We start from the raw sequence: 27461 nt of genomic DNA on the forward strand, positions 1-27461 counted from the left end.
GAACAGGTGCCCAGAGATCCGAACTCGCGGGGCGGCTTCTGGTGACAGCCCAGGGGCTTCCTGTCACAGGAAGTTGGGTTGGGTCTCTGGGCCTCAGAGAAAGGCAGAAGGAATGAGAAAACGGTGACGGGCTCCTCCGTCCACCGGTTGCTGCCCCACCCTCTGACTTGGATGTAGCGACTTGTGAGAAGATCGGTCGCCCTCCCGCTCGGGTTAGTCTTCTCCTTTTCCTTGGCGGAAACTAGAAAAGGCAAGAGTCAGACTCCAGGTAGAGAAAACGGCAGGGACCCCGAAGCTCTCCTACAAGGTTCTGCAGGCAAGAAGTGTTGCATCTTACAAGCAATTACCGAGAAGTCACGGTTGCCTTTTGGGTGGGAACTTTTGGCTCAGAGAAGCTTGCATTTTTCCCGGTAGTGAAACACTGGTGGGTGGTGCCCGGGGAAGACTTCCCAGGCAGTGCTGTTGTCATTGTCGGGACAGTGACAGCTTATCGATTGTATCTATCCGAGTTCTTCCTTTACAGCTTTTGGCTTGCTTTCTTTGCTATCCCCTCCCCTCGATGTTTCAAACTTCACCAGAAGCTTTTCTGTGGTTGGCCTACCTCCATTCCTGTCCTACTGTCTTAGGGAACTTAACGTGTCTTTACTGTTTGTTTGCAAAACCCACTGACCCACAAAGGAATAATTACCCCTGCTGTGGGCACTAAATGAAAATTGTATGCCTCTCCTTTCTCAATCTTGATGTTAATCAAGTGTCCCGACATATTTCTAAAAGGATCGCAGTTATGAACCATCTCCACTTACGTAAGTCCTCATTACTTAGGCAGTAATACCTTCATGCCTGAGCATTTTCTCCACTGCAATCAGCCATGTAGCGTATTAGCAATGCCTTTACTTCTTTTGACTGGTTCTCTCTTCTTATGGGTTTGTGTTTCAGCTGCACCAGCTTTCATGGCTGGTAGCTTTTGTTGTTTTCCTAGCTTCAACCTCTGTTTCCTTTTGTGTCATTGGAAGACTATTTTAAGGGAGCCAGTACAAATACTTTTTGAAGATCAATGTTAAGAATTTTTGCGAGATGTTGTTAATAGTTAATTTATTTTATATGCTTAAAATATATGATGAGTACTTAAAACATATAATGAGTATTAACAAATGAAACACTTTGTTAATAGACATTTTCTTGTTTTGAATTGATAGAGATAAGAATTAGTTTAAATTCTGGGTAGAAAGTTAACTACTTAATTTCTCCTGGAGGTACTTTATGGACAGCATCGTTTTCTATAATTGCCACGTGCTTTGTACAGTGTCTATAATACAATGTCTTTAAGAAGTTTGCAGTCCTTAAGGCATCCATGTGTATGTATATATCTTATTGTTTATCGTTTATTATGTTTTAGTCAGTGTTAATCTGAGATGAAAAGCAGTTGCTAAACAGGGATTTTTTTTTTAAGAGAGCCTCCTCTTTTTCACCTTCTATAAGCAGCTCTTTCGTATGTAGTGGATTTTTAGAATGTTCTTTATTAAAATTTTTGAGTTGAAAAAAAATTCCACAAATTATGGAATGAATCTGTCTTCAGAATTTAAACGAGATGAAATGTCTTCATCCTAATGTTCACTCAAGCTTCCTCAAGGATACGCCTTTAGTTTCCGACTGTCCCTGTCCTGCTGCCTGGCTTTAGGACCCTTTCCTCTAACTTGGCTGCCTCTTCAGCTCAACAGGAGCAGGTGCACATAGTCTTCTTGCAGTTTGATTTGAAGGTTGGTTGATAGCCATGGGACATCTCCCTCCCCTTTTCTGAAGAGAAAAGGAGTATAGGGGAGAGGAAGAAAGCTCTGGGAGGGGAGGAGGGAGGGAAAACCTTAGTTGGAATGTAAAGTAAATAAATTGAACAATTGAAAAAGAGAAATACCTTTAGTTTTTTTGGTACTAAGTCAATGAAACTTTTGTAACTAAAAAAAAAATTTATTAACACACATGTTTGTGAAATAATACTTGTTAAGCTTTTAAACTAAATTTTATTTAAAATGCCAGAAGTTATTGAACTTTAAAAGGAATTTTATTTTAAGGAAACTTTCAAAAATATGACATTTTTAAATTTTAGGAAAGTGAGTTAGGGTATCAGAGTGACATCAATTGGCTCTGAGAAAACAGAATAAATGTATATTCTCTCAAGGAACATTTTCAGCCCTCTCTTGAAGATGCTCTTTTTCTCTTTTTTTCTCTCCTGGGAGTTGAAGCAGTAAGAGACTCTTTAAAAATGAAAAAATCATTTTAATGCCTAATGGGCCTTTTAAAAAATTGAAGAGAGTCCATGTCAATGTAACTAGAAAAGAACTCTTTGGTTGATGTTCTTTTAGAAACTTATTGGCATATAACTCAGGGGACCTTTAAAAGCCAAAAGCTCAATCCAAGAGAAGCATTTTAGTATAGCTGTGAAAAAGTAATTGCACTGACAAGGAGAACATTCAGCAGTCACATATACAGCTGAAATTCAATTACTTTTTCCAAAATTGTCCAGTGAAGACTTAAAAATAGTTTTGGGGGGCAGGGAGGATTATATTCATCAATACAGTGAATATATTTAGAAGAACAACTTTGGATTATCTAGAGAATTGATAACACAGATGGAAAAGATTTCTTTGTCAACTGACCAAATGGTTTATTCAGATCTACAATGGGCATCTCCAAAGAAACCTATAAACCCTAAGTCAGGTCATCCAATTGACTAAATCAATCATTTTCTTGCTGAAAGTTATAGAGTGTTAGTAATATAAAGCAGCCAGCTACTCCCAGATTCCAAACTTAACATTTATTTGTATACTGTATATGAAATAAGAGTACATTATTCTGAACCACTATTTCAAGTCATTTACTTTAAGATATTTTATAATTGCACCACCTTTTTAAGTCCCGGATTCTTGATGATGAAGATAAAATTAATCTCTTGCTTGCCTTTTAGGTATTATATATTGTAAGACATAAAAGTCAATATTCTATAATTTTTTTTCAAAGTGAGTATTAGAAAATAAAAGTTGTTGGACTAGGATGTAATGCTTTTTTTTTTTTTTTTTTTTTTTTTTACCTTTTTACCAGTTATGTCATTTCCTCTTCGAAGGAACTTTTTGTTTGTTTTATAACGCAATGGGAAATCCAGAAAACATAGAAGATGCATACGTTGCTGTTATCCGTCCAAAGAATACTGCCAGTCTCAACTCTCGGGAGTATAGAGCTAAATCCTATGAAGTGAGAAGATTTGATAACATTTAATTCCTACTATTGAATGTCATTCTGTACTACCATGTACACATAAAGCATTATGAACATAGGCTATAATTATTATTAATAAGCTAATTACTATAGATCTCTATCCACTTGTATTTTTTCTGTGTGCCTTTCATAATTTGGTATTCATTTACATGTGTAGATTATTAGATTAAAAAGTTGTTTGGAGGCTGAGATGTAAACCACTTGATAGAGTGCTTGGCTAGCATAAATGTCTGAGTTTGATCCTTAGCACTGCATAAAACCAGACCGGGTGGACTTTGACTACCTAGGGAGCTTCAGGCCAGCTTGGGTGTGCATGAGACCCTGCCTTACAAGTGAAGGAAACAGAAAGACAAAGTCATGATTTTCTTACGTTTATTTTCTTAGATCTTTGTATAGAATAACTCAAAAATTAAAAACTTAGTGAAGAAAATCAATTTATTCAGTCTAATTTCTACATTTTGCTTAAATTGCTTTTGTAATGTTCTCTGAAGGTATTTCCCAATCTTGTTTGTACTATCAGTTGACTTGGGAAACTATTAATGCTAGGAGCCCATTATGACTTAAATCCAGAGAGGAGACTAGCGTTAGGATTATTTTAAAGCTCCATAGAATATTCTATAATAAACACCTAGGGTTAAGAAAGACTGTCAGATTACAAAAGTATTCTAGGAAAAGTAAATTTTAAACTTTGTATTAATGTCATTTTCTCATCTAAGATTTTATTGCATGAAGTTCCCATTGAAGGACAGAAAAAAAAGAGAAAGAAAGTTTTGCTGGAAACTAAACTTCAAGGCAACAGTGAAATAGCACAAGGCATATTGGATTATGTAGTAGAAACTACCAAGCCAATTTCTCCTGCAAACCAGGGCATCAAAGGTAGGAAACCTCTCTCTCCCTACACCTAACAATTTGTTTTCAATACTTTAAAAGAACATTTTGTGGGTTTGGGGTGCTAAAGGATTGTTTTGCTTTGTTTATGTTGTTTTGAGACAGAATCTCAACTGTGTAACTCTTGCTGTCCTGGAACTCATTATGTAGACCAGGCTGGCCTTGAATTTGCAGAGTTCTGTTTGCCTCTGCCTCCTGAGTTCGGAGATTAAAAACTGTGCTGGTCTGTCTGGCCCAGAAAAAAAATTTTTTAAAAAATATTTTAAAATTGATTTCTTTCTATCTTCGTTTCCATTTAAAAAAGTAAGAAAACCTCAGGAAGTTGTTAAACTATAGCCCAGTTCTTTCAAGAAGTAACTTAGATTCAATTATAGAATTTTCTAGTATGTGTTATATACTTTATCATGTCCACTGTTCCAGTTTAGCCCCTCTTCCACCCTGCACTGATCATCTCCTTCTCAATGATAACTAATTTCTATATAACTCAAACATTTAAGATGATGCAGTATTAGGGATTTATTTAATAGAAACACTACAGATTACTTTTCCTAGCAATATAGTTTTGTAGATAATTATCTTTGTGCTATTACCATACCAAAACAGGAAAAACTAACCATGAGCTTCTCTTATGGTTAAGGGAAACAATATTCATAGATTAATTAGCCAAAAAACAAAAAACAAAAAAATCCCAAACTTTTAAGTTAACAAGGTAATGGTTTTCTCCTCATTTTGGTCATAGAAGGAAGATACTTTAAAAATTTTTTTAAAATTAAAAAAAAAGGAAGAAAAGAAAAAAAACAGAAAAAAAAATTATAAACATATTAACCTCATCTGGGGCAAATGGATCTCTCTGAATTTAAGGCCAACCTAATCTACAGAGGGAGTTCCAGGACAGTCAGGGCAACACATCCAGAGGAAGACCATGTCTCCCCCTCTTTCCAAAGAACTGAGACAGAAGTATAATGTTCGGTGTATGCCCATGTGAAAGGATGATGAAGTTGAGGTTGTTTGAGGACACTACAAAGGCCAGCAGATTGGCAACGTGGTCCAAGTGTACAGGAAGAAATATGTCATCTGCATTGAACGAGTCCAGCGAGAGAAGGCTAATGGCACAAGTGTGCATGTGGGCATCCACCCAGCAAGGTGGTTATCACCAGGCTAAAGCTGGACAAGGACCACAAGAAGCTCCTGGAGAGGAAAGCCAAGTAGGAAAGGAGAAGGGCAAATACAAGGAAGAAACAGTCGAGAAGATACAGGAGTAGAGACATCTCATGCAAAGCTTTCATTAAAGACTGCTAAGTAAAAACAAAAACAAAAACAAAACAAAGTGGGGATAAAAAGTCTTAACCCTGAAAGGTTGAAGCCCACTTAAAATATTAGATAATGTGCACTTGGTACAAGTTATTGAAAAATAATAACCTATTTTCAGAGGCTTTGGCCTCCTAACAAACAGCAGTCAAAAGGTATAACAGTTATAAGCTGTGTATATACAGTAGGAGTTATAATTTTAAAAGGAAAGTAAGTATTCAGGGGCTCAAGAGATGGCTCAGTGGTTAAGAGCATTGGCTGCTTTCACAGAGGACTGGGTTCAGTTTCCTGCATCCACATGGAGGCTCACAACTCTCTAGCTCCAGCTCATAAGAAGTTTCTAGGACATTAAAATATGACCCTGAATCTTATTAGTTGTTTATGTATATATTGATCCTGTAGTATCAAAATTTACCAACATTTATTTTTATTTTTTAATTAAAAACTCTGAATGTATTTAGTGTGTACATGCATGCCTATATGGTCAATTGTATGTGTGGATGCAGGTCATGTTTGGACCATGGCTCGTGTGGTGGTGAGAGGATAACCTTGACTGTCTGTCCTTGCCTTCCACCTTGTTTGATAAGAGATTCCTTTATTGCTAGTACCTGCATATACCAGGCTACTTGGCCTCACCTTAATTCTCCTATCTATATCTCTCTTATTTCTTGTCCGGCAGTGAGGTTATAGGCACACACTATGGTGCCCACATTTACCTGGCTTTGAGGTTTTGAACTCAGGTTCTCACACTTGTACAGCAAATACTTTACCCACTGAGTCATCTCCCCGTCTGCCAGAATTACCAGTTTTTATTAGTGCCTATAATATGACATAATATAATATATAGCTGCCTTTTATGTATTTGAGTTTCTTTTCTAAAATCATTGTTTTCTTTGGACTTTTTGTACATATTTTTAATCTTTAATTTTTTAAATTTATTTTTGTGATGCTATAGATCAAACTTAAGACCCTTGTTCGTATTATGCCAATGAGGGGTTTCTACGACCCCTAAAATCCTCATTTCTGATCTTGAAGATAGTCTATTCGATTTAAATGTCTTTTATGTTTAGCCAGGTATGATAGTTTGCACATGTAATTGCTACATTTGGGAGGCTGAGGCAGCAAGATCATGAGTTAAAGGCTAGCTTGGGCTACATGGGGAATTCAGGCCAGGACTACAATGAGGGACTTTATTTCAACAAAGCAAAGAAGCAAGCAAGCAAAACAAATTCTCTTACTTTGATCTTTGCTCTGTTTGTTGGGGTGCTGCTGCTGTTGTTGTTGTTTTAATTATTAGGGAAGCGAGTGGTGCTGATGAAGAAGTTTCCTCTGGATGGAGAGAAGACAGGCAGAGAAGCAGCACTATTTATCGTCCCGTCAGTTGTCAAAGGTAATCTAAATCTACTTTACAGATTTTTAGGTATTTTGAATGTAAATTGGAAGTTTGCTGAAGCACTTAGGAATGTACATTTATAGTTACTATTGTAATATTGTTATACATGTTTTTAAGTTAACAGAAGAAAACAATGTCACATATTTTAATTTCCCCAGGTAATATATAGGCTTCTTGGCTAATTCACAATGTTTTCATTTCTAATTTTAAGATGGAGATGTGAAGAGAGAAATAATTGAAATTAAATGTATTCAGGTTAGGAAGCTAGAAAGTGGATGGTTCAGTAGTTAAAAACAGTGGCTGGGCTTCCAGAAGACAATGGTCTTCCAAACAGTGGGTCACAACTATCAGTAACTCCAATGTCAGGGGATCTAAAACTGTTTTCTGGTTTCTGAAGGTACCAGACATGCACAGGGTAGATAGACATACTTGCAGGCAAAATATTCATACACATAAAATAAATTAAAATTAAAAAAATATTCTGGTCATAAAGCAATTTTTCAAAGGATCTGCCATTAATAGGCTAGAAATAGATATAACTTAATAATGATGCCAAGAAAATGCTAATTATAGTTCTAAAATATTCTGCCTAGTAATATTGTTAACATTTATAGACCATAGATCTATTATAGAACTTTAAATTGAGCTTTTGAAATCTTAGAATAATAGAAAACAATTTTGAGTTTCAGTGTAGATTCTATAATTAATTTTGAGACTTTGGATTAATCTTTAAGATTTAATTATATGTACATAGAGAAAATATTATTCCATACTCTCACTTGATTCATAATATAGAAAGAATTCATTGAGGTATTTGATAGGAAATTTCTTTACAAACTACAGTGTTGACCTCACGTAAGTTAGTAATACTTCAATAAAAATTTAATGCCCTACCATAGGCATCCCATCAGCCTGCTGCTGCGTCATGTGTTTACATTATTTGTTGGCCAGCATAGCATGCGAGATTCATTTTCTAAGCATTCACAAGCTTAAAAAGTCTGCCTTGCCAAATGATGTTGGAAACCTTAATAGATTTTATAACATTATTGAGAACAATTATAAATACTGGTGCCAGCGGGCTGACTTAGTGATTAAAAGTGCTTTCAATGCAATCCTGATAACCTGAGTTTGATTCTTGGAACCCATATGAAACAACCAATAAGCCTCTGGAGTTCCAGCATTCCAACTCTTGAGTTGGGAGATGGAGACAGTAGAGTGAATGGACCAAGTACCCTGGAGTATGTATGATGCACACATTGTATCAACAAGGTAGCAGACAAGACCTGAATCCCAAAAGTTATTCCTGGACCTACACACACACACACACTAAATAAAATTTAAAATGATAAATGTTGTATTTATCTAAGTAGACAAGTGACAAGGCTGCCACTTGAATCTAAGCCTCATAATTCCAAACACAGAGTAATTTGTTATATTTTACAAATTATGAGAACTTGTTCTATAATGAAGAAAGTATATTTATAAACTTATATAATAGAATAATTTCTTCATTTTTCTTTTTCAGATAATACTAAATATGCATATACTCCTGGATGCCCAATTTTTTACTGCTTACAAGATATTATGAGAGTTTGTAGTGAATCCAGTACTCACTTTGCAACACTCACAGCAAGAATGTTAATAGCCTTGGATAAGTAAGAAATGCATTCAGAATATTTTAATCAGTCATAAACATGAAATTAGTTTGAAATACACTTCTGGAAAAAATTAGTGAAAATAACCTATTACATTAAAAAATGGTCTATTTTTTAGTTATAAGGATGAACCTCCCCGAACTAAGGCTATTTGCAGTATGTCAGTTTCTCTTTGAAAAATAATAACTACTTCCCAGCTTTCAGAATAATTCTTCTGTTATAAAAGTAGGCATGGTAGTTCCTCCTTTCAGTGGACAGTTATCATGTCTTCTTTTGTGTAGTCTCACATTCCAGGAAGTCCAATTGTAGAAGTACTTCGTACTTTTAAAAGGCATTTTTATGATTACAGTGGTAGACGTTTTAAAATAACTGCTGTGTTTGTTGACAACGCATTTATTAAGTACTTAACACTAAAAATATTTTATTTATAATATTTTATTTATAAATGTTATTTATTTACTATTTATAAATTAAAAATACATTATTTTTCCCTGAAGGGGGAATAAAGATTCTTTGAAGAGGATTTTGTAGGCTTCTTAATATCATAGATTCTGAATGTATTTATGAAATATAAATAATACATGTATTGAATATAGTGTTAGAAGGTATCATATGTCAGAGTTCTACAGTTGTCTTCCTTTGTTATCTTCACTTTTGAGCGCCTGTGTTTCTGCCTCTTGTTCCACTTGTACAGGTGGTTAGATGAACGTCATGCGCAATCTCACTTTATTCCAGCTTTATTCCGACCTTCTCCCCTTGAACGGATAAAGACAAATGTCATAAACCCTGCGTATGCTGCTGAGTTAGGTCAGATAGAAAACTCACTACATATGGGCTATAGTGCACTAGAAATAAAGAGTAAAATGTTAGCCCTAGAGAAAGCAGACACCTGCATTTACAACCCTTTGTTTGGATCAGATCTTCAGTATACAAATCGGGTAAGAGTTGAATTTTGACTTTGGTTTCAAAAGACCTCTTAAAAATGATTTTTTTCTAACAAAGGTTAAAATAATACCAGTGCTTTGTATATATGAAAGTCAAACATCTAAGGCTTTTAAGTAATTTTTATTTTTATTTTTCTAGGTAGATAAAGTGGTAATAAATCCATACTTTGGTCTCGGAGCTCCAGACTACTCAAAGATCCAAATTCCCAAACAGGAAAAGTGGCAGCGCAGCATGAGCAGTGTTGTGGAAGACAAGTACAGTCTTGGTTTTACTCTCATTGACTTTCATAACTTGATGTTAGAATATGTAGGCCGTAAGTACGCAGTCTGAGCACTGGCCTCTGCCTGCACAGTGGTAGGAAGTTTTCGTAGGGGAGTTACTTTTGTTTTTGAAGTGGTGTGAATTTCAACATTGTTTATATTTTCTTAATTTCTTTTTTATGATTAGAGAACGACAGTGGGTTGATGACTTTCCTTTACACCGAAATGCCTGTGAAGGAGATTCAGAATTACTAAGCCATCTTCTTGATAAAGGATTTTCAGTCAACCAACTAGATAATGACCACTGGGCACCCATTCATTATGCATGCTGGTAAATAAAATATTCTCTTTGGGAAAATTGAACTAATATTATTATTGTTTCTTGTCAGAAAACTGTTCTGATTCCAGAAAGCATCTGTACCATTGCTTGTCTTCTGAGTATTCTGTCTGATCTTTTGGTTACTATGTATATCCTATTGTTCAGAATTGCCAGGTCTGCCATGAATAAAGCCCTAGCAGTCTTCTTTACAAGGCACACAGTAGGATAGCCAGTAGGTAGTAAATGTCAGTGTGAACCTGGGGCTCCATATTGCTCCTTTATGAAACTATTGCTTTGTATTAAAATTGGTTCATTCTTGCTATAAAATTGACATTTGTTAAGCACATGGGATTTGACCTTGTATAATTTTAGAAAAGCATCCATTTAGATCTTTTGGAGTATATGGTATCAAATAACCTACCAAATCCTTCTTCAAAGATTCTCCTCTGCCCCCCTAAGGGAAAAATAATGCTTTTAATGTTTTTAGGTAAAGTTATAAAATCATAGTATTAATTTTTAAAATTACAGATTCAGTGTTTAACTCAAACTGAAAATAGTTAAACATAAGGTCATAATATAGATTACACCTTAATTTTTTAATTACTTTTATTTTTTTATAGTCTAGTCATTGCCCCCCTCCCAATCTGCCCTCCCACAGTTCCTCATTCCATTCCTCCTCCCCTCTGTCTCCAAGAGGATGCCCCAGGCCCACCAGACCTCCCTACTCCCTGGGGCCTCAGATCTCTTAAAGGTCTTAGGCACATCTTCTCCCACTGAGGCCAAACCAGGCAGTCCTCTGCTGTGTATGTGTCAGGGGGCCTCAGACCAGCTGGTATATGCTGCCTGGTTGGTGGCTCAGTGTCTGAGAGATCTCAGGGGTCCAGGTTAGTTGAAACTGTTGATCTTCCTGTAGGGTCACCCTCCTCAACTTCTTCCAGCCTTTCCCTAATTCAACCACAGGGGTCACCAACTTCAGTCCATTGGTTGGGTGTGAGTATCTGCATCTGACTCAGTCAGCTGCTGGTTGTTCCTCTCAGAAGACAGTTCCTGTCTGTAAGCCTGGGGAAACTAGCAAGCTTAAATGTGTTCTTATGCTTCTCATTATGAAGAATTTTTATGTTTATATTTAGAACAAGCTACCCTAAATCATCATTAGCTGATCTTGTAGGTTTTCCCTCACATAACTACTAATTACCCTAAGAGAAACATTACTTAGAGCAGAAAGGTGTAGAATACACTTTAACCCTCAAAATGCACTGCAGGGTTGGAAATGATAACATCTGTGAACTTTAATTGAGGAATCCCAGGTTTATGTATTTGACTTGCTTCCCATTTTGCAGCAGGGGTTATTTTCTTCTTTAAGAAAAGAAAAGTAAAACTTTGAACTACCTATTACATAAAAACAAAAGTATAGTGTGACATTTACTTTGTTTTGGGATATACCAATGTTTCAGTAGCAGGAGTTACTTATGTAAGTATGACCTTTATTAAATTACGTAATGTCCTAATAGCCTGCTTTCATATTTACAAGATAGAGTTTAACATATCTTTTGTAAGATTAAAATAGAAAATGCAAATAAAGTAATCGAGAGTCCATAGTAAATACTGAATAAGTGTTGGCTTTGGTTAATAAATATAACTGGAGTGGGAAGATAGTTCAGTGGTAGGGCATATGCTTACTATTTTCAAGAAGGAAGCGGGGAGGAAGGAAGGGAAAGAAGAAAAAGAATTGTTCAAATGTAAAAATTGATGTCTACATTTAAGACTTGTTAATTTTTAGTATTCTTAGTTACAATTTTTCATTAATAGAATACAGAGAGAAAAAAATTTTCTTTGATTAAAATTTTCTGTCAACTAAAACTAGTGATCATTATTGGATTAATGTGAATCTGAAGAAAGAATGGTATGGTCCTGGCTGGGTGGTAGTGCACACTCATACCCCTAGCATTTGGGAGGCAGAGGCAGGAGTGTCAATACAAGGTTGAGCCTAACCTTGTCTACATACCAGCCAGAGCTAGATAGTGAGATCCTGTCTCAAAAGAAAAAAAATAAAACTTACAGTAAACTAAAACTTACAGTAAAAACCTTGCTTTAAGTCACTACTTTATGGCAGGATTATGAAGGGTCACAGGCTATTTATTCCTGTCCTTTTCTTTTTTTAAGTCAGATTGGCCTTGAACTTTTCATCCTCCTGCCTCTGCCTAAATGCTGGGATTACAGACAGACACCACCATTCATGGTCCTTTCTTTATAAGGTTGAACTATATGTTTACCCCTTTGGATTGCATCCTTAAATTTTTGCTTAGATAGTAATTCTTAATTTTTGGTTTGATGACAACCTTTCTCTTTGGAAGTTATAAGATTCCAAAGAGCCTTTGTTTATGTGGAATTAATTTGTTGATATTTATCATATTAGAAATCAAAGTAAAAATGTGTTTATCAATACCAAAAACATACTATGTATAAATAAGTTTTATGAAAAAAGCCATTATTTTATAAAATAAGTTTTATTAATCTATTTAATAAAAATCCTGTTTTACAGTATTCCAAGTCTATTCTCCCTGGCTAATAGATGTAATCTCATTTCTGTTTTCCTTTCAGTTTCTTTCTTCAGTCTATTTCAAAACATGTTATGAATCCCCATTCTCCTCTCAGACCTAACTGGAATAGAAAGGGCTTACCTTATCATTACTATTACTGTTGTTGTTGTTTGCCTTTGTTCTGCAGTCTGTCCTATAGAATTCAGAAAACCAGGTTCTAACCGGCTCATAGTCATGAATTGTGGGTAATTTACATAACTGATTCAAACTTCACTTGCCTCATCCTTTTGCTATAATGAATTAGCTCTACCGCCCTCGTAAGTTGTTGTGACAAGTATATTAAATAGCTGAGTAAGAACTCATGTTTGATTCGGTCATTTTGTTACTGTTTGACCTGTTCTCTTTTACATTCTCTCCTGTCTTTTCCTGTAAGGGTGTTTTCTAAATGGATTTTAGTATTGTAGGAAGATATCTTTCTCTACATTTTCTTCCAGCCTTAGCTATATTTATGCTCAGTTGCAGATTTTACATTTTACATATTTTCACAAAAACATTCTAGGCTTTGCCTCCTTCCTCAGTATTGTTATGCTTTTGTAGTTGCTAACAGTTTAATCCCTTCTCTTTGGAGCATAAAGAACTTTAAAAAATATAATAGCACCATTCTGGGGGACTTCCAAGCTGATAGAGAACAGAGGTACATAAAGGAAGATGAAACTGGACAGAATGAGATAAGCCTCTTGAAAAACAAGAAATAAAATGCTATTTTTAAAATTAATGTATTAGGAAGGTGCAGTGTATCTTTCTTCAGAGTAATAATGGAGTTTGACCCGAACAAAATGGGAAGAAAAGACCTTACACACAGCAAAACACACAGTGTGAAGTGACATGACTAAGACTATGACAGGATACAAGTGGCCATTCCAGAGGGATAAACCACAGGGTGTGTGAACGGGAGAAAAGCAGAAGTTGAAGTTGAATCAAATCACTTTTAGTGTGCTGTCCCCGCCCCAGTTGCCCTACAGTGACAACCAAATTTCTCTTTCCCTTCTTCTCTACTATCCCCCTTATATCCACAGAGCAAATTCCTTTCAGTCTTTGCTTCAGATCAGCCTTCAGCCTATCTGTGGTGTTGAGTACAAAGCTGACTCAGTATACCTGGTGTAGTATACCTGGCGTAGTATACCTGGCGTAGTGTACCTGGTGTAGTATACCTGGGGTAGTATACCTGGGGTAGTGTACCTGGCGTAGTATACCTGGCGTAGTGTACCTGGTGTAGTATACCTGGGGTAGTGTACCTGGCATAGTATACCTGGCGTAGTATACCTGGCGTAGTGTACCTGGCATAGTATACCTGGCATGTGCTTTGTGTTCTCCTGACACCTTGTATTGTATACTCCTTTTCCCAGGCCTAAAATCATTTTACTTTTTTCAGTTCTGTTCTATTTAAAATTCAATTCAAATTGTTTTTTTTTTCAAAATACATTTAAAATTGTCTTAGGCTGGAGATGTATCATCTCTCTTTTCCAATAATTTTTAAAGAGTATACTATTCTGATCTTTAAAATTTTGAAGTATCAGAGAGATGTTTCAGGAGATTAAGAGCACTGGCTGCTCCCAGAGGAGCTGGGTTCCATTCACAGCACCCACATGGTGGCTTATAGCCACCTGTAATTCCAGTTCCAAGGGCACTGCACACAGTGATGCATATATGTATGTAGGCAAGACACCCATACACATACAATAAAATGATCTTTAAAAATAACCTACAGCATCCTAATCTTATTGTTATCTTAAGCTGCTTACTTATATCTTACAACATTATATAACTCACTCATTTTAAGCTTTATTTTTTTAATGACTTAATTTCTGATTTTAAGTTGCTTTTTGTCTGTTACTAGGTTTGGTTGTTTGTCTGGTGCTGGGAACTGAACCCTGAGTTCTTGATGCATATATTTACCAGTGAGCTATACCTTCTGACCCAATCAGGAACTCAAAATTGTGTCTCCTGATTCCTCCCTTTTGTGCTTCTTATGGAATGGTTGTGCCATCTTTTTTTTTTTCCTCTTGTTTTAAGACTACATTTCTTTTAGTTGATCAGGATTGAATTGAGCCATAGTAACACATAAAAAGTCCCTAGATTCCAGACACTTACGTCAGTATCTTTACATTTTTCCTTTGTTCTCAAGATTCCTTGTAGATATCGTGTAAAACTTGAATGTTTTTAACATATCAGGTGGGGCTTGTTGTTTTAGGTAAATTTTATTTATTTATTTTTATAGGTATGGAAAGGTTGAGGCCACTCGCATATTATTAGAGAAAGGAAAGTGCAATCCAAACCTTTTAAATGGCCAGCTCAGCTCACCACTTCACTTTGCTGCTGGAGGGGGACATGCTGAAATAGTGCAGATGCTCCTGACTCACCCAGACGTTGACAGGGTAAGTTATTTTCTTGTTTATATATTTTAGTAGTCAGCAACAAATAAGTAGTGATAAAAAATGTTTAATTGTATACTTAACAGGTCAACTAAAACAAATTTTACTTTATAGAGTGATATTTATGTATTAACTGTGCCTTTTATCATAAGTTTTGGATTGTTTTTATTGATAAATACTTTACAAAAATGCATTATTTTAACCACTTAGATGCATAGTTCAAAGCATCCACTACATTTGTGTTGTTTATAAGTCATTACACATATCTATCTCCAGAATATATAAAATTCACTCTACATTGTATTTCCCGCAAAATGTCTTGAAAGAAAACCATTTACCCATTTTCTAAAATAACAAGTACTTGGTAGAAAGAAAAATAAAACTGTGGAAACCTTTCTTAAATCTATAACTGAACTTTTAGGAAACATAGTCCTATTAATTAGTGCTATGAGTTTTTGACTTTTCCAATTTTTGTTATAGTATATTCTAAGTATGGAAAATATTTACTTAATCATTGACCAGAGTATTTCTATAAAGTTTTAATTGAATAATGTACTTTAAGAATACTGTGTATTTGTAATGTCTTTTTGTTCATCCTTTCTTCCATTCTAGCACATAACAGACCAACAAGGAAGATCACCATTAAATGTTTGTGAAGAAAACAAACAAAATAACTGGGAAGAAGCTGCAAAATTGTTGAAAGAAGCCATTAGCAAGCCAGTAAGTATTATCTGAATAGTTAAGAGTCAAAGGTCGTATTTAAATTGATAGTTTACAAAAGACCCTAGATTTATTCATAGTATAATCTCATATGATAGATGTAATTAAGAAACATCATTAGACATTTTTGGCATTGCACAAACATCACGGAGTATATTTGCACAACATCCATGGTATAACCTGCTATATATACCTAGGCTATATGGCATATAGTATGATATGTGTGATGCCCTTAGATGTTTGGTTCTGTCAGTAACCAAAATATTAAGTTATGTATGATTGTATTTAATGTGTTTATTATAAATAGTTCTGCTCACTGATCTATAGTCTCCCCCAAGCAAATTTATATTTGTAAGCGGCAGCATTATACATCATTCATTAATAATTTTCAGCAAGTTCATGTATAAGAAACTCATTTTCTTTATAAAAGTGAAATAGATGATTTCCTAGATTTGTGAAAGAGGTAGGTGTGTGCGTGCGCGTGTGTGTGTGTGTGTAGTTGTTAATGCACACGTGGAGACCAGAGGATAATGTTAGGAGTCTTTATCACTTGACCCCTTATTTATTTTTTGAGAAAGGGTCTCTCACTAAACCTGAAGCCCACCAGTTTGTCTAGCTTCCAGGATCCTCCTTTCTTCTCTCCTCTGTTTAACCAACTCAGGCATTACAGACACAAGTAGCCGTAACCAGCTTTTGTGTGGGTGCTGAGAGGTTGAACTCTGATCTGCATACGTTCACAGCAGTGCTTGTGAGCCATATTCCTAGCCCTTTCTTGCTTTTTATACTTAGCTAATTGAACAGAGAAATCCTTATATTACCCTTCACTATCATTTAGTTTCTGGTGATACAGTTAGGTAACATTTTCTGGCCAAACTTTTATATTGTGAATGTGATCAAATATATCACATACTTTAAATCCAAAATTAATTATCTTAAAATTTATTTGGGAGATTACCTGTCTCCTTTAACAGTACAAATCTACTGATAATGCTACTGCTATTTAAGATTTTATGAACTTGAGGAAGGAAACTAGCTCAAAATCCATTATTTTATGACTTGCAATTTCAAAGTCTTCCTTTATAAACTTCTCTTACTGTAAGTTATTGGTGGTACACAATTTTCAATATTTGTGGCCCACTAGACTCATGAATTTCTTGGATTTAATTCCAAGCTTATATTTCCTGAGGCATTTACTTTGTATATTAAATACTCTATAATGATACACTTAGAAGAATTTAATAGTATTTTTTTTTTTAAAAATTTCCGTTAATTTGACCATGGAACGTTTAGGAGAAATTTTAGAAAGTGCAAACAGTAAAAACAATCATTTTTAAATATTGTCAACATGTTCTTTTTTGAACAAGTTTTTGATAGTTCCTATATTAGAAACCTATACTGTAGTACAACCAAATTAAACTTATACCTAACTAGCTTACAAATAGATGAGACTCGGATTATGGTTATTATATTTGGCTTTGATAATTACAGGGGGTGTGGGGACTATAACCCCTAATCTACTCTTCTCTAGCCTGGCTACCTCCTCAGTGGTATACTCCAGACACTTGCTATTTCTCCTGGCCACGTGCTCATGGTCCATCTCCCCTCATGGGCAGCTTCCTCCTTTCCTCTCGTTCTTCCTCCTCCTGAACTCTCCTCCTCTGTTTCTCCATCCCCAACCAGGGAACTCAAAACAAACCCACCTGCCTCTAATCCCTTCAATTATTGGCTATAGCCAATTTTATTTAACCACAGTTTTAAATTAAAGAACAAGGTTCACACAACAAAACTCTATAAACATGAGAATTCACTCCTAGGCTTAGACCTTCAGGTACAGAATTTAACATTACAATACATAGCAACAGACCAATCCTCAACGCTATACCATGAAGGGTATGAAGTTGGCCAGAAAGTATCTTGTTGCACTATGGTATGTAACTCTTTTGAATGTGTATGTGAGTGTGCCTGCATGTGTATATACACATGGGTTTATGAGTACTCACAGGGACCAGAAGATGGCATTGGATTCCCTGAACCTGGAATTGCAGGTGGTTGTGAACCTCTCAAAATAGGTGTAGGGAACTAAACTCCAGTTCTCTACAAGAATAATAGTAAGTGTTCTTGACTACTCAACTGTCTCTTCAGGCTCAGGATATATAATTTTCAGGTGGCTTACATGATTTTTCATATGTTTTCCTAGTATGAAAAAGTTCGAATTTACAGAATGGATGGATCATATCGTTCTGTTGAACTAAAGCATGGCAATAATACCACAGCACAGCAGATAATGGAAGGAATGCGACTCTCTCAGGAAACTCAACAATATTTCACTATTTGGATCTGTTCAGAAAATCTTAGTAAGAAAACTCGGGAGGGGAAGTAATTTATTATGTAAACCTCATTGCTGCTTTTTGGAACTGTATTAAGAAACTTGAGGATACCATTAATTAGTGCAGAGTTTTAGCTATATTTTATATTATTAGTGCTCAAACTGAAATGGGGAGGACCTTCTCGCCTGCTTCATTCACAGCACACTGAAAATAGTAAACACTGGAAGTTTTCTCTCAGACAGTACAGTACTGTGAATGCTATTAAATGTAAAATTCATATAACTTGCCTCTATTTTCAGTGTTTCTCTCAAAGTGAAATATTTATGTTAGTTTTCTGTCAAACTTTTTATTTAAAATCAATTTAATATCAGTGTATATTTATCCTTCTAAATTTACTGTAAATACTTGTAAAACAGGGATGTATCCACAATTTGGGTAGTAATAATTATTGAACATTGATTTAAAATTAAGTCTATAAACTGATACTTAGATGTATATAGTTTAATGTAAGGTTTCTATGCATTGCTATAGTGGATTTGTTTTCACAATATCATTTATAAAGAACAACTCTTTTTCAGGTCTTCAGTTCAAGCCTTATCATAAACCGTTGCAACAAGTTCGTGATTGGCCAGAAATACTTGCTGAATTGACTAATTTGGATCCACAAAGAGAAACACCACAGCTTTTCCTAAGAAGAGATGTGGGACTTCCTTTAGAAGTTGAAAAAAAGGTTTGCTTAGAAACCTTATTTAGTTATTTGAATCCACAGAATCTGTAGGGTGTACTGTAGAAGGTAGAGGTAGGAATTGTGCTGTTCCTCTTATACAAGGGATGCTTGCTTCCTTTTTCTGTTAAATTTATATATCACAGTGTAAGAGGGAATTTCAGTTGGCCTACATACAAAGTTCAGGTTGATATTTTTTTTCTCTTTTTCTATTTTTTCTTTTACTTTCATTGCCTTAACAAATAGGTATTTTTTTTTCCTTTTGAAACAGAAATAAGGAGAATAAGGAGGCCATACTAAAGAAAATTAGCAACCAGAAAGATGGTTTATATAGAAATTAACTTTTTTAAGAATAGAAATCAGCTTTGTGAATTTCAAAGAACAGGGGAAAAAAGCCTCCAAACCCTGGGTAAAGAATGGTTTTCACAAAGGGGATGCAAGAATGTTGTCCTAGGCAGTGAGAAAACTTTTCTTTCCTGATGAAAGAACAGAATTTACATTTGATTGAGCTTTTCCAAGCAAGTCTGTTTGGGTTGAAGTATTATAGATTTAGAGAAAATGAGATATAGAATGAGATAAGAATAAATAAAGAAGAAACCTAAGTGAGAGATTATAGCAAACATGGTACAATAGCCTAATAGTATCTAAAAAAATTGAAAATCTAACAGAGTGAGTAACTATTAGGTCACATAATATTGTTAAAAATAAATTTAATACTATCCATAAGTATTTCTATAAAAGATATTAGCAAAACCTCTTCTGCTAGGAGTCTGGGGAGTTTTGTTGTGTTTCATGTGATTAGTTCTGAGGATTGAATCTTACATCAGCTAAACACACTCTGCTGCTGTTTAGTATCCAGCTCAGTCCAAGTAATTTAAAATCCTTGGAACAGTGGTAAGGACAACAGCACAATACCAAAATACAGCTAGTGCCATTAGACTATTTTCTTATGAATGATTAAAATGGCAAGTTGTATGTTGCATACGTTATCACAATTTTTTGAATTTGTTAAATTTTAAAAAATTTGTAAGTCATCTAGGCATACTTAGTCTACCTTCGTGACTCATGAAATATTTTAAAAGTTGTCTGGTTGAGGAAAGGAACAGTAAAGATCATCGATAATAAATTTCATGGTTAAAAAAGTAGATTCATAAGAGAAAGCAAGTCTTTATCAAATGATAAAGTATCTATGTCCTTTAATTTATATAAGAAATTCATATGTATACTCTGAAAAATAGGAGAATTGTTGCATTTATTAGTTGACATCATTCTTTTAGGATGAAAACAGCCTGATTTCATTAGAAAATAGTAGCCATTGATTAAAACTTATTTAACATACTAACAAAATTTCTGTATAACTGTCTAATCAAATTCTGCAAATCTACCAAGTCAGTCTATAGTACTTGCTCAGCCTTTCCCCAACATCTTTTTTTTCAAAACACTTTATCAGTATTTGTATAAACACATATACTTATACATGTATACATATATGAACAATAATTAAATAATAAGATGTACTTAAAAAGTATGGGGGGCTGGGGAGAGTGGGAGGAAGGAGAGAAAGCTTTCCCCAACATCTTAATTTAAAAAATTAAAAAGGCAAAGGTAGATTTAAAAAGCAATATAATTGACACTGTGTATCAGTTGTTGGGTCCACTGATTGCTAATATTTGACCACATTTACTTGTCTTTTTTCTGTGTGTGGTATTTTGGCTGTGTGTGCCTGTGTACAGCTTGTCATCCTGATGGCTGTACAGGTCAGAGGAGGCCACAGAGATGAGGACACACTTACAAAGGCCTTGTAGTAAAAACTAGGTCTCCATAATAATATCTCATGTCCAAATTAACATTTCCCCAGTTATTTCAGAAATCCTTTATAAGCTCTCACCTGCAGGATCTAGTCAATTCATACTGTGTATTTGGTACCTATTAGTGTCTTTTAAATTAGAATGATCTTCTTGTCATTTTTTTGACAGAAAATAATTTCTGAGTAGACTAAGTAGAAATATATGTATAGACTAACATTGTCAATATTAATCCTATTAGATAAGCTGTTTAAATGTAAGAAAATATTATACTCTTCCTTTAATGTATCTAAAAGTATGAAGTAAATAATTGTTTGCCTTAAAAGAAGCTTATTTCAACCTCATTTGCCCTTCTAAGAATTGACACATTTTATTTTTGAGGTTCACTACTGTATTTTATAAAGTATAGATAATAGGAAAATGTTTTAAGAATTTAAAGATTTAGATAAGCTTGTGTTATAACTTTTTAACAGTGTAAACTGTGAACATATTTATAGATTATAAAATTGTATACCACCTATGGCCACCCTGCCTGCTGCCTATTTTTATGCAGTCTGTAGTCTTGAGGAGTTTTTGTAAAACATCAGTAGCTTACAAACAATATTTCATATGTGAAATTTTAATTCAAGTTCCCATATCTATATAAAAGTTAATACTTTCATGCTACAATATTTATAATAGATTATGTGACTCATAAATGATATGATTTAAAGTATTGTTGTATGGGCTTTAGAAACAAAGCTTGCTAACCCCTGCTCTAGTGTAGTAATAGCATACACACAACACACACACACACACACACACACACACACACACACACACACACACACACACAGTTATATAGCTGTAGCTTGTTACATTGGGTAAGAAAAAGTTGTATATTTTTAAAAGTAAATTGTAGCTTAATAACCAAATTATATGTTTCTTCCTTTTAAGATTGAAGACCCACTAGCTATTCTTATTCTCTTTGATGAAGCCAGATACAATTTACTGAAGGGCTTTTATACAGCTCCTGATGCTAAACTGATAACACTGGCCAGTCTGCTGTTACAGATAGTTTATGGGAATTATGAGAGTAAAAAACACAAACAAGGTTTCTTAAAGTAAGTATTTGATACAATGCATGGTTTATCATATGCTCAAGGTTCTCTTTAATCAACACAATTTTAGTATTACTACAAAGTATTTATGCATTGTTAGCCAGGTATGGTGGCACCTGCTTATAATCAGTGAGACTAAGACCAGAAAAAGGATCATAAATCAGACCAGCCTGAGCTTCATAGTAAGACCTTGTCTCAGACAGACAGAATTAAATAATACAAAACATTAAGTAAAAGAAAAAACCTACTGTAAAGCATGTGTTGTTTTTTGATTAGGAAAACATTTCAAAATTTTCCTTATATATATTGTACTTGATATAATTTCCCTTTATGATTTTTCTTTGTTTCTTTATTTTGTGTTTAAATAAGTTTACTAAAACTTTTACTTAATAAAAGAAAAATTATAAGTCAAATATTTAAGAATCCCACCATATAAAGTTGTTTGATGTTTAATCCTTGAGAGAAAATACAGATTTTTAGCATGTCTAAAGTTTTTTTAATATGTTCTTTCAACTTTTGAAAATATTTTCTGGTATTGAAGAAGGAAATATTGAACTGATAATATTAAGATTGTGGAACATTTTGTTTTAAAACATCATATTCAGCTTAAAATTTTCATTATTTGGTGCCATTTGTGACAGAAGGATTATTATACTTTAGCTACTAAAGATGACTTATTTAAGGATATTGGCATGTGTACTTCCAGTGAAGAAAATCTGAAATCCATCGTACCTATTACTAAACTGAAAAGTAAGGCACCTCACTGGATAAATCGAATACTCCATGAGTACAAGGTAAGCTGACCCACAGAAATAGAGATGATTGTAGGCTATTTGTATTAGTTTATAATGTTTTAAACTAACTAAATTTAAAATCCTGGAATTAAAAGTGAATTTTCTAGTTCACAGTCCCTGAAACTGAAAATAGCAAGATGTGTTTATTTCTAGAAGTGTAGTATTACTGAGTGCTTTCTGTGTGTTGAATACTGTGGTAAAGACTAGAGTTAAAATGGAAACAATGTACTATCCCTGCCCATAGCATTTACATTCTATTAGACTAGACAACCTAGAGGATCTTAGCTGGTTTATTTTTTAATATTAAGGCCACAAGAGAAAAAAATACACTTGGGACAATATGCTGTAACTTCATTTTGGTTTGGAGACATTGATTTTAGAAATGGCTAGTTAACCTGTTTTGTTTGCATTATTAAAAGGTCACATCTCGTTCCTCTGTTTTCAGAATCTTAGTATGAGTGAGGGTGTCAGTAAGGAAATGCATCACCTGCAACGCATGTTTCTACAGAACTGCTGGGAAATTCCTACGTATGGAGCAGCTTTCTTCACAGGACAAATATTTACAAAAGCAAGCCCAAGCAATCATAAAGTCATCCCTGTGTATGTAGGAGTGAATATAAAAGGACTTCATCTTCTAAACATGGAAACTAAGGTAGCTCTTCAGCTATATTTGATAGTTATATCATGCATATTTTAGAATAGTATTGCCATCTTCCATGAAGAATCTAGAAATGGAATCTATATACAATGTATCCATCAATTTTAATACATTTTTGAATTTGTAATACTTTTTGTCTATACAATAGAATAAATAGTGTTTGGGGTAGAATGATGGTTTTATGTGTTATATTTATGTGAAAAGGGTGCTGAACTTTTCACAGTGTGCTATTATTGCTGTAAAAATTGTAGGAGTAAAAGAATATCTTTACATAAATACAGGTTAAATTTTAATTCTATTTGATAATTTTTGTTTTTTAAGACAGGTTCTTACTATGTAGCTCTGGCATCCTGGAACTCACTATGTAAATCAGGCTGGCCTTAAACTCTCAGAGATTTGCCTGCCTCAACCTCCTAAATTCTGGGCATGCACCACCACATCATCATGTATCCATCTATCATATAGACTCCTATATAAAACTATCCTAGACTGGATGACTTATAAACAACAGGCTCTTGTTTCTGACAATTCTAAAAGCCTGAAATTATGGCACCAGCATGGTCAAGTTCTGGTGAAGGCTCTCTTGTGAGTTATGAACTACCCGGCTTTTTGTTTTTTCTTATACAGAGGGAAAGTAATACTTACCCAAACATAGTAGCATTTCTCTATAATCCTAGAACCTGAGGGTTAAGGTAGGAGGGTTATGACTCTGAGGCTAGCCTAACCTAAAATACATAGTAAGACTGATTAGAAGGAGGCAGTGTGGGAAGACTCTAGACTTAAGAAAGAAATATGTAGTGTATGACAAAGGAGTTTTATTTTGGAAACTAAGATTAGTTATAAGTTTTATATATAACTTACAAGTTTTATAGTTATTAGTTATTAGTTCCTCTTCAGGGAATAAGATTTAGTGTGGAAGGGAATATGACCATTCATTAAATGGTTTGTTTTTTTAGCTTTGTTCATCAGAGACTGGTCTGTTCTACTCACATAAAATGAACTGTGTTGCGACTCTGTGTTTTGGTGTGGTGAACTGTTAGCCAAGGATAACCCTGAATTTCTGATCTTTTTCAGCTTCCAACTCCCAAGAAGTAGGATTTAACAAGGCATGGCCCACTATGACTGAAGAAATGTTACCTTTAGCTCTATTTTAGCGTAATAATTTCTAATTCTGTTGCAGGCGTTACTCATCAGTCTAAAGTATTGTTGCTTTACGTGGCAGCTGGGAGATGCTGGCACTTGTTTTCAAATTCATAGTATGGAAAATAAAATGAGCTTTATAGTACACACAAAACAGGCAAGTACTGATAAGTGAGTTTGACTAATAGCAAACTATAATGTTACTAACGTTCTTTGTTTTCACTATTTAAGTCACTCAACTTCCCCAGATGAGATTGGGATTCCCTTCCTAATGAAAGGAGCCAGAAACTTGGCAAACTAATCTGTTTCTGTTGTAAAGCAGTTAAGCGCTTCCTTACACCATTTCCCAGAATTCTGACTACTTATCCCTGTCTCTTCTTAAAGTGCTCCCCTTTCTCGACCACTATACTATCTGAAGCCTTCACTATACTCAGGGTGGCATTTCTTAACCATCTTCAAAATCTTAAGTCAATTCTTCCTCTAGTCCCAATTTATTTTTCTTTTTTAGTGTTTTTGTTGTAGTTGGATATGAATTTTTATAGGCTGTTTGGATCATAGAAAGTTTTTCTTTCTCTGTCAACTATGGTAGATAGTTTTGCTGGTTACGGTAGTCTAGTTTTGCAATTGTGGTCTGTCTTTTAGAACTTGGAGTGCATTCCTCTGAGCTTTTATGGCTTTCAGAGTCTCAGGTGTTATTCTGATGGGTTTTCCTATATATGTGGCTTATGGGGGTTATTGTTGTTATTTTCTTCTCTTTTGTTATGTTTACTTAGTGTTGTAACTGTGATATACTTTTGAATGCTTCTCTTTAGTCTTATTTAGTGTTCTGTGTCTGTCTTGTATCTGTAGATGTGTCTTTAGTTTGGGAAAGTTTTCATGTATCCTCTTGTTAAAGATCTAGTTTATGTCATTGAATGAATGCCCTAGCATTCTTTTCCCTCTTCTATGCCTGTAATTCAAAGATTGGATCTTTTGCTAGTATCCCACATGTCCTGTATGTTTCTTTTCTGTGCTTTTAATTAAAATTAAAACTTTTATTTTTTTTTCATTTATTTAGTCTAGATACTTTTATGTTCTAGTCCAGGTATCTGTTGTTTGCTGGACTCAGACTGACTCTACTTGTTAAGCTTTCCCTGAGTTTTCTTAGTGGCATATTTAGCTTTTCAGTTACATCTTCATTTCAGATTGTGTTCTCATTAATGTTTTTCTTTATTCAATTTTAGTTTTTAAATCCTATTTTTGTTACTTTACTCAGCTGTGTTTATTTTCTTGGACAGCACTTATGTGTTTATTGTTATCCTTTTGGAGTTCAATAAAGTGTATGTATCTTTTTGTAATTCCTTGAATTTTTTGCTAACGTTTATGATTATTCTTTTGAGTCTTGTGTCCTGAGGTTCATCTAGATAGTTGTCATTACAGAACACTTCTGTAGGAGTAGTGGGTTTGATGGAAGACACGCTGTTCTGTCAATCATGCTGTCTTTTTTTTTTTTTTTTTTCCATTTGACCTGGGTTGTGTCACTCCTGTGTGGACTCCTCTGTTGGTTGTGTGTCTGATGTGATAATCTGGTATGAAATAGGTATGAAAATAGGTATTAAAATAGGTATAAAAATGCACAGTACTATATATGTCTTTAAGTGTTTTATATGTTTCATATTTGATGTTAATGTATGTTTTATTTTGTAGGCTGGTCTTGTGGTAAAGCTGCTAATGAAGTTAAATGGACAACTAATGCCCTCTGAAAGAAATTCATGAAAAGAATTTTGAGTTTGAATACAAACCACCATATTTTGTAATGTAGAATTTTTTTCCATGAAAGATTTCTGAAAATATGACTTGATAAAGCATGTAGTCTCATATAGTGTGTATATGCTGTTCCATATATTGTACAGAATCTGTACTCATGTTTGGTGTGTAATATACCACTTAGTTTTGTATGATATGCTCATAAGCTCTTCTAATTTTTGAGAGAAACACATAAAAATAGATCAGTAGTCTGTATTATATTAGACAAAATAGTAAGCTTTATAAAAAAGTTATTTTTGGTAAATAGCAAAGAATTTAGTGTGGAATGTAATGAAATTAAAATACAGCTTTGATATAATTTTGTGTGTTACTTCAAAATATTCTGAAAACCAACATGATTTGAATAAATAAAACTTATTTTGTACTTGGATTTATTACTTAAACCATTTCTTCTGTAATCTTTAAACATGACTCAAGGTGTTTTTAACCATCTTCATTAATGGTATCTCTACCACAAGATGGCTTCCCTCGAAGGGAGGGCTGCTACTGAGCTCCTTGCCTTGGTCCTAGTATTATAACACACTGACGAGTCCCGACACTCACTCCCTGCAGTGTTCCATCTTCTGGATAGACCAAGGATCGCCTGGGAATAATTTCTTAATGCCAGAGCACACATACAAGCAGATATGTCATTTTCTACTCTTGACATTAACCTTTTACTCTAAATGGTACTGTGTGTTAGCCTTATTAAAATTAAAATTATGTCATTAAGTGAGGCTAACAAGAAAGCCATAGAGTGTAGCTCTATGCTACATACATACTTTTAATTCTGTGTAACTAGTTCCTGGGTAATTTGAACCATTTTATACCTTACTGTTTGTTAGTATGCTCAGGAATCCCAACCCTACATCTTGAGCCTCAATCTCTCTCTCTGAATTCTAGATCTTAATTTCAAGTTCCTGTTATAACTCCTCTTAACATGGGCTATAAATGATTTTGTTTTCATCATATCTTGAAGCAGAATTTGTTTCCCCCACTATCATGTCTTGTTTGGTTAATGGCATTGTCCGATTACATCCATTTACATAGCTGTGAAATCTCCAAATGGTCTTCAACTTTTTTTCTTTTCGCCTTCCTGGCTGTACACATTTGTTTATCGCACGTAATCTAATGTCTTATAAGGCCTTTTCCAGTCAATTCCTAGTTGTACTGCAGCCACCAGAGTTGAGGTCCTTGCCATTGTTTCCTTGGCCGATAGCCTGACACAGGTTCTACACTGCCTCACCAAAGCTGTTTATCTTATCTGATCACTACATATTAACACAAATACACTTCATGATTTATGTATTCGTCAGGATTCTATAGAACAAAACTGATAAAAAAGGAAATTTAAATTACAAAGGGATTTATAGATTAGCTTACATAAGAAGAGTTGGGTAG

General features: G+C 34.5%; 1 protein-coding gene across 2 annotated transcripts; it reads left to right on the top strand.

Moving 5' to 3' along the window:
* Positions 1-26451, top strand: Krit1 (KRIT1 ankyrin repeat containing). Of its 2 annotated transcripts, none has more exons than XM_034519069.2 (17): positions 1-212; positions 3094-3243; positions 3984-4143; positions 6761-6853; positions 8382-8511; positions 9206-9449; positions 9595-9710; positions 9904-10047; positions 14854-15010; positions 15620-15727; positions 17925-18081; positions 18633-18784; positions 21520-21686; positions 22390-22477; positions 22923-23129; positions 24316-24432; positions 25962-26451. In XM_034519069.2, the coding sequence occupies exons 2-17, from the start codon at positions 3142-3144 to the stop codon at positions 26028-26030; spliced, it is 2211 nt and encodes a 736-aa protein (XP_034374960.1). In that variant the 5' UTR covers positions 1-212; positions 3094-3141; the 3' UTR covers positions 26031-26451. The 2 variants fall into 2 exon arrangements, with proteins under 2 accessions (XP_034374960.1, XP_034374961.1); XM_034519070.2 differs by lacking the exon at positions 1-212 and adding an exon at positions 1643-1757.
* Positions 26452-27461: the final 1010 nt, after the last annotated feature.

Source organism: Arvicanthis niloticus, chromosome 15, assembly GCF_011762505.2.
Source record: "Arvicanthis niloticus isolate mArvNil1 chromosome 15, mArvNil1.pat.X, whole genome shotgun sequence".
Lineage (NCBI taxonomy): Eukaryota > Metazoa > Chordata > Mammalia > Rodentia > Muridae > Arvicanthis > Arvicanthis niloticus.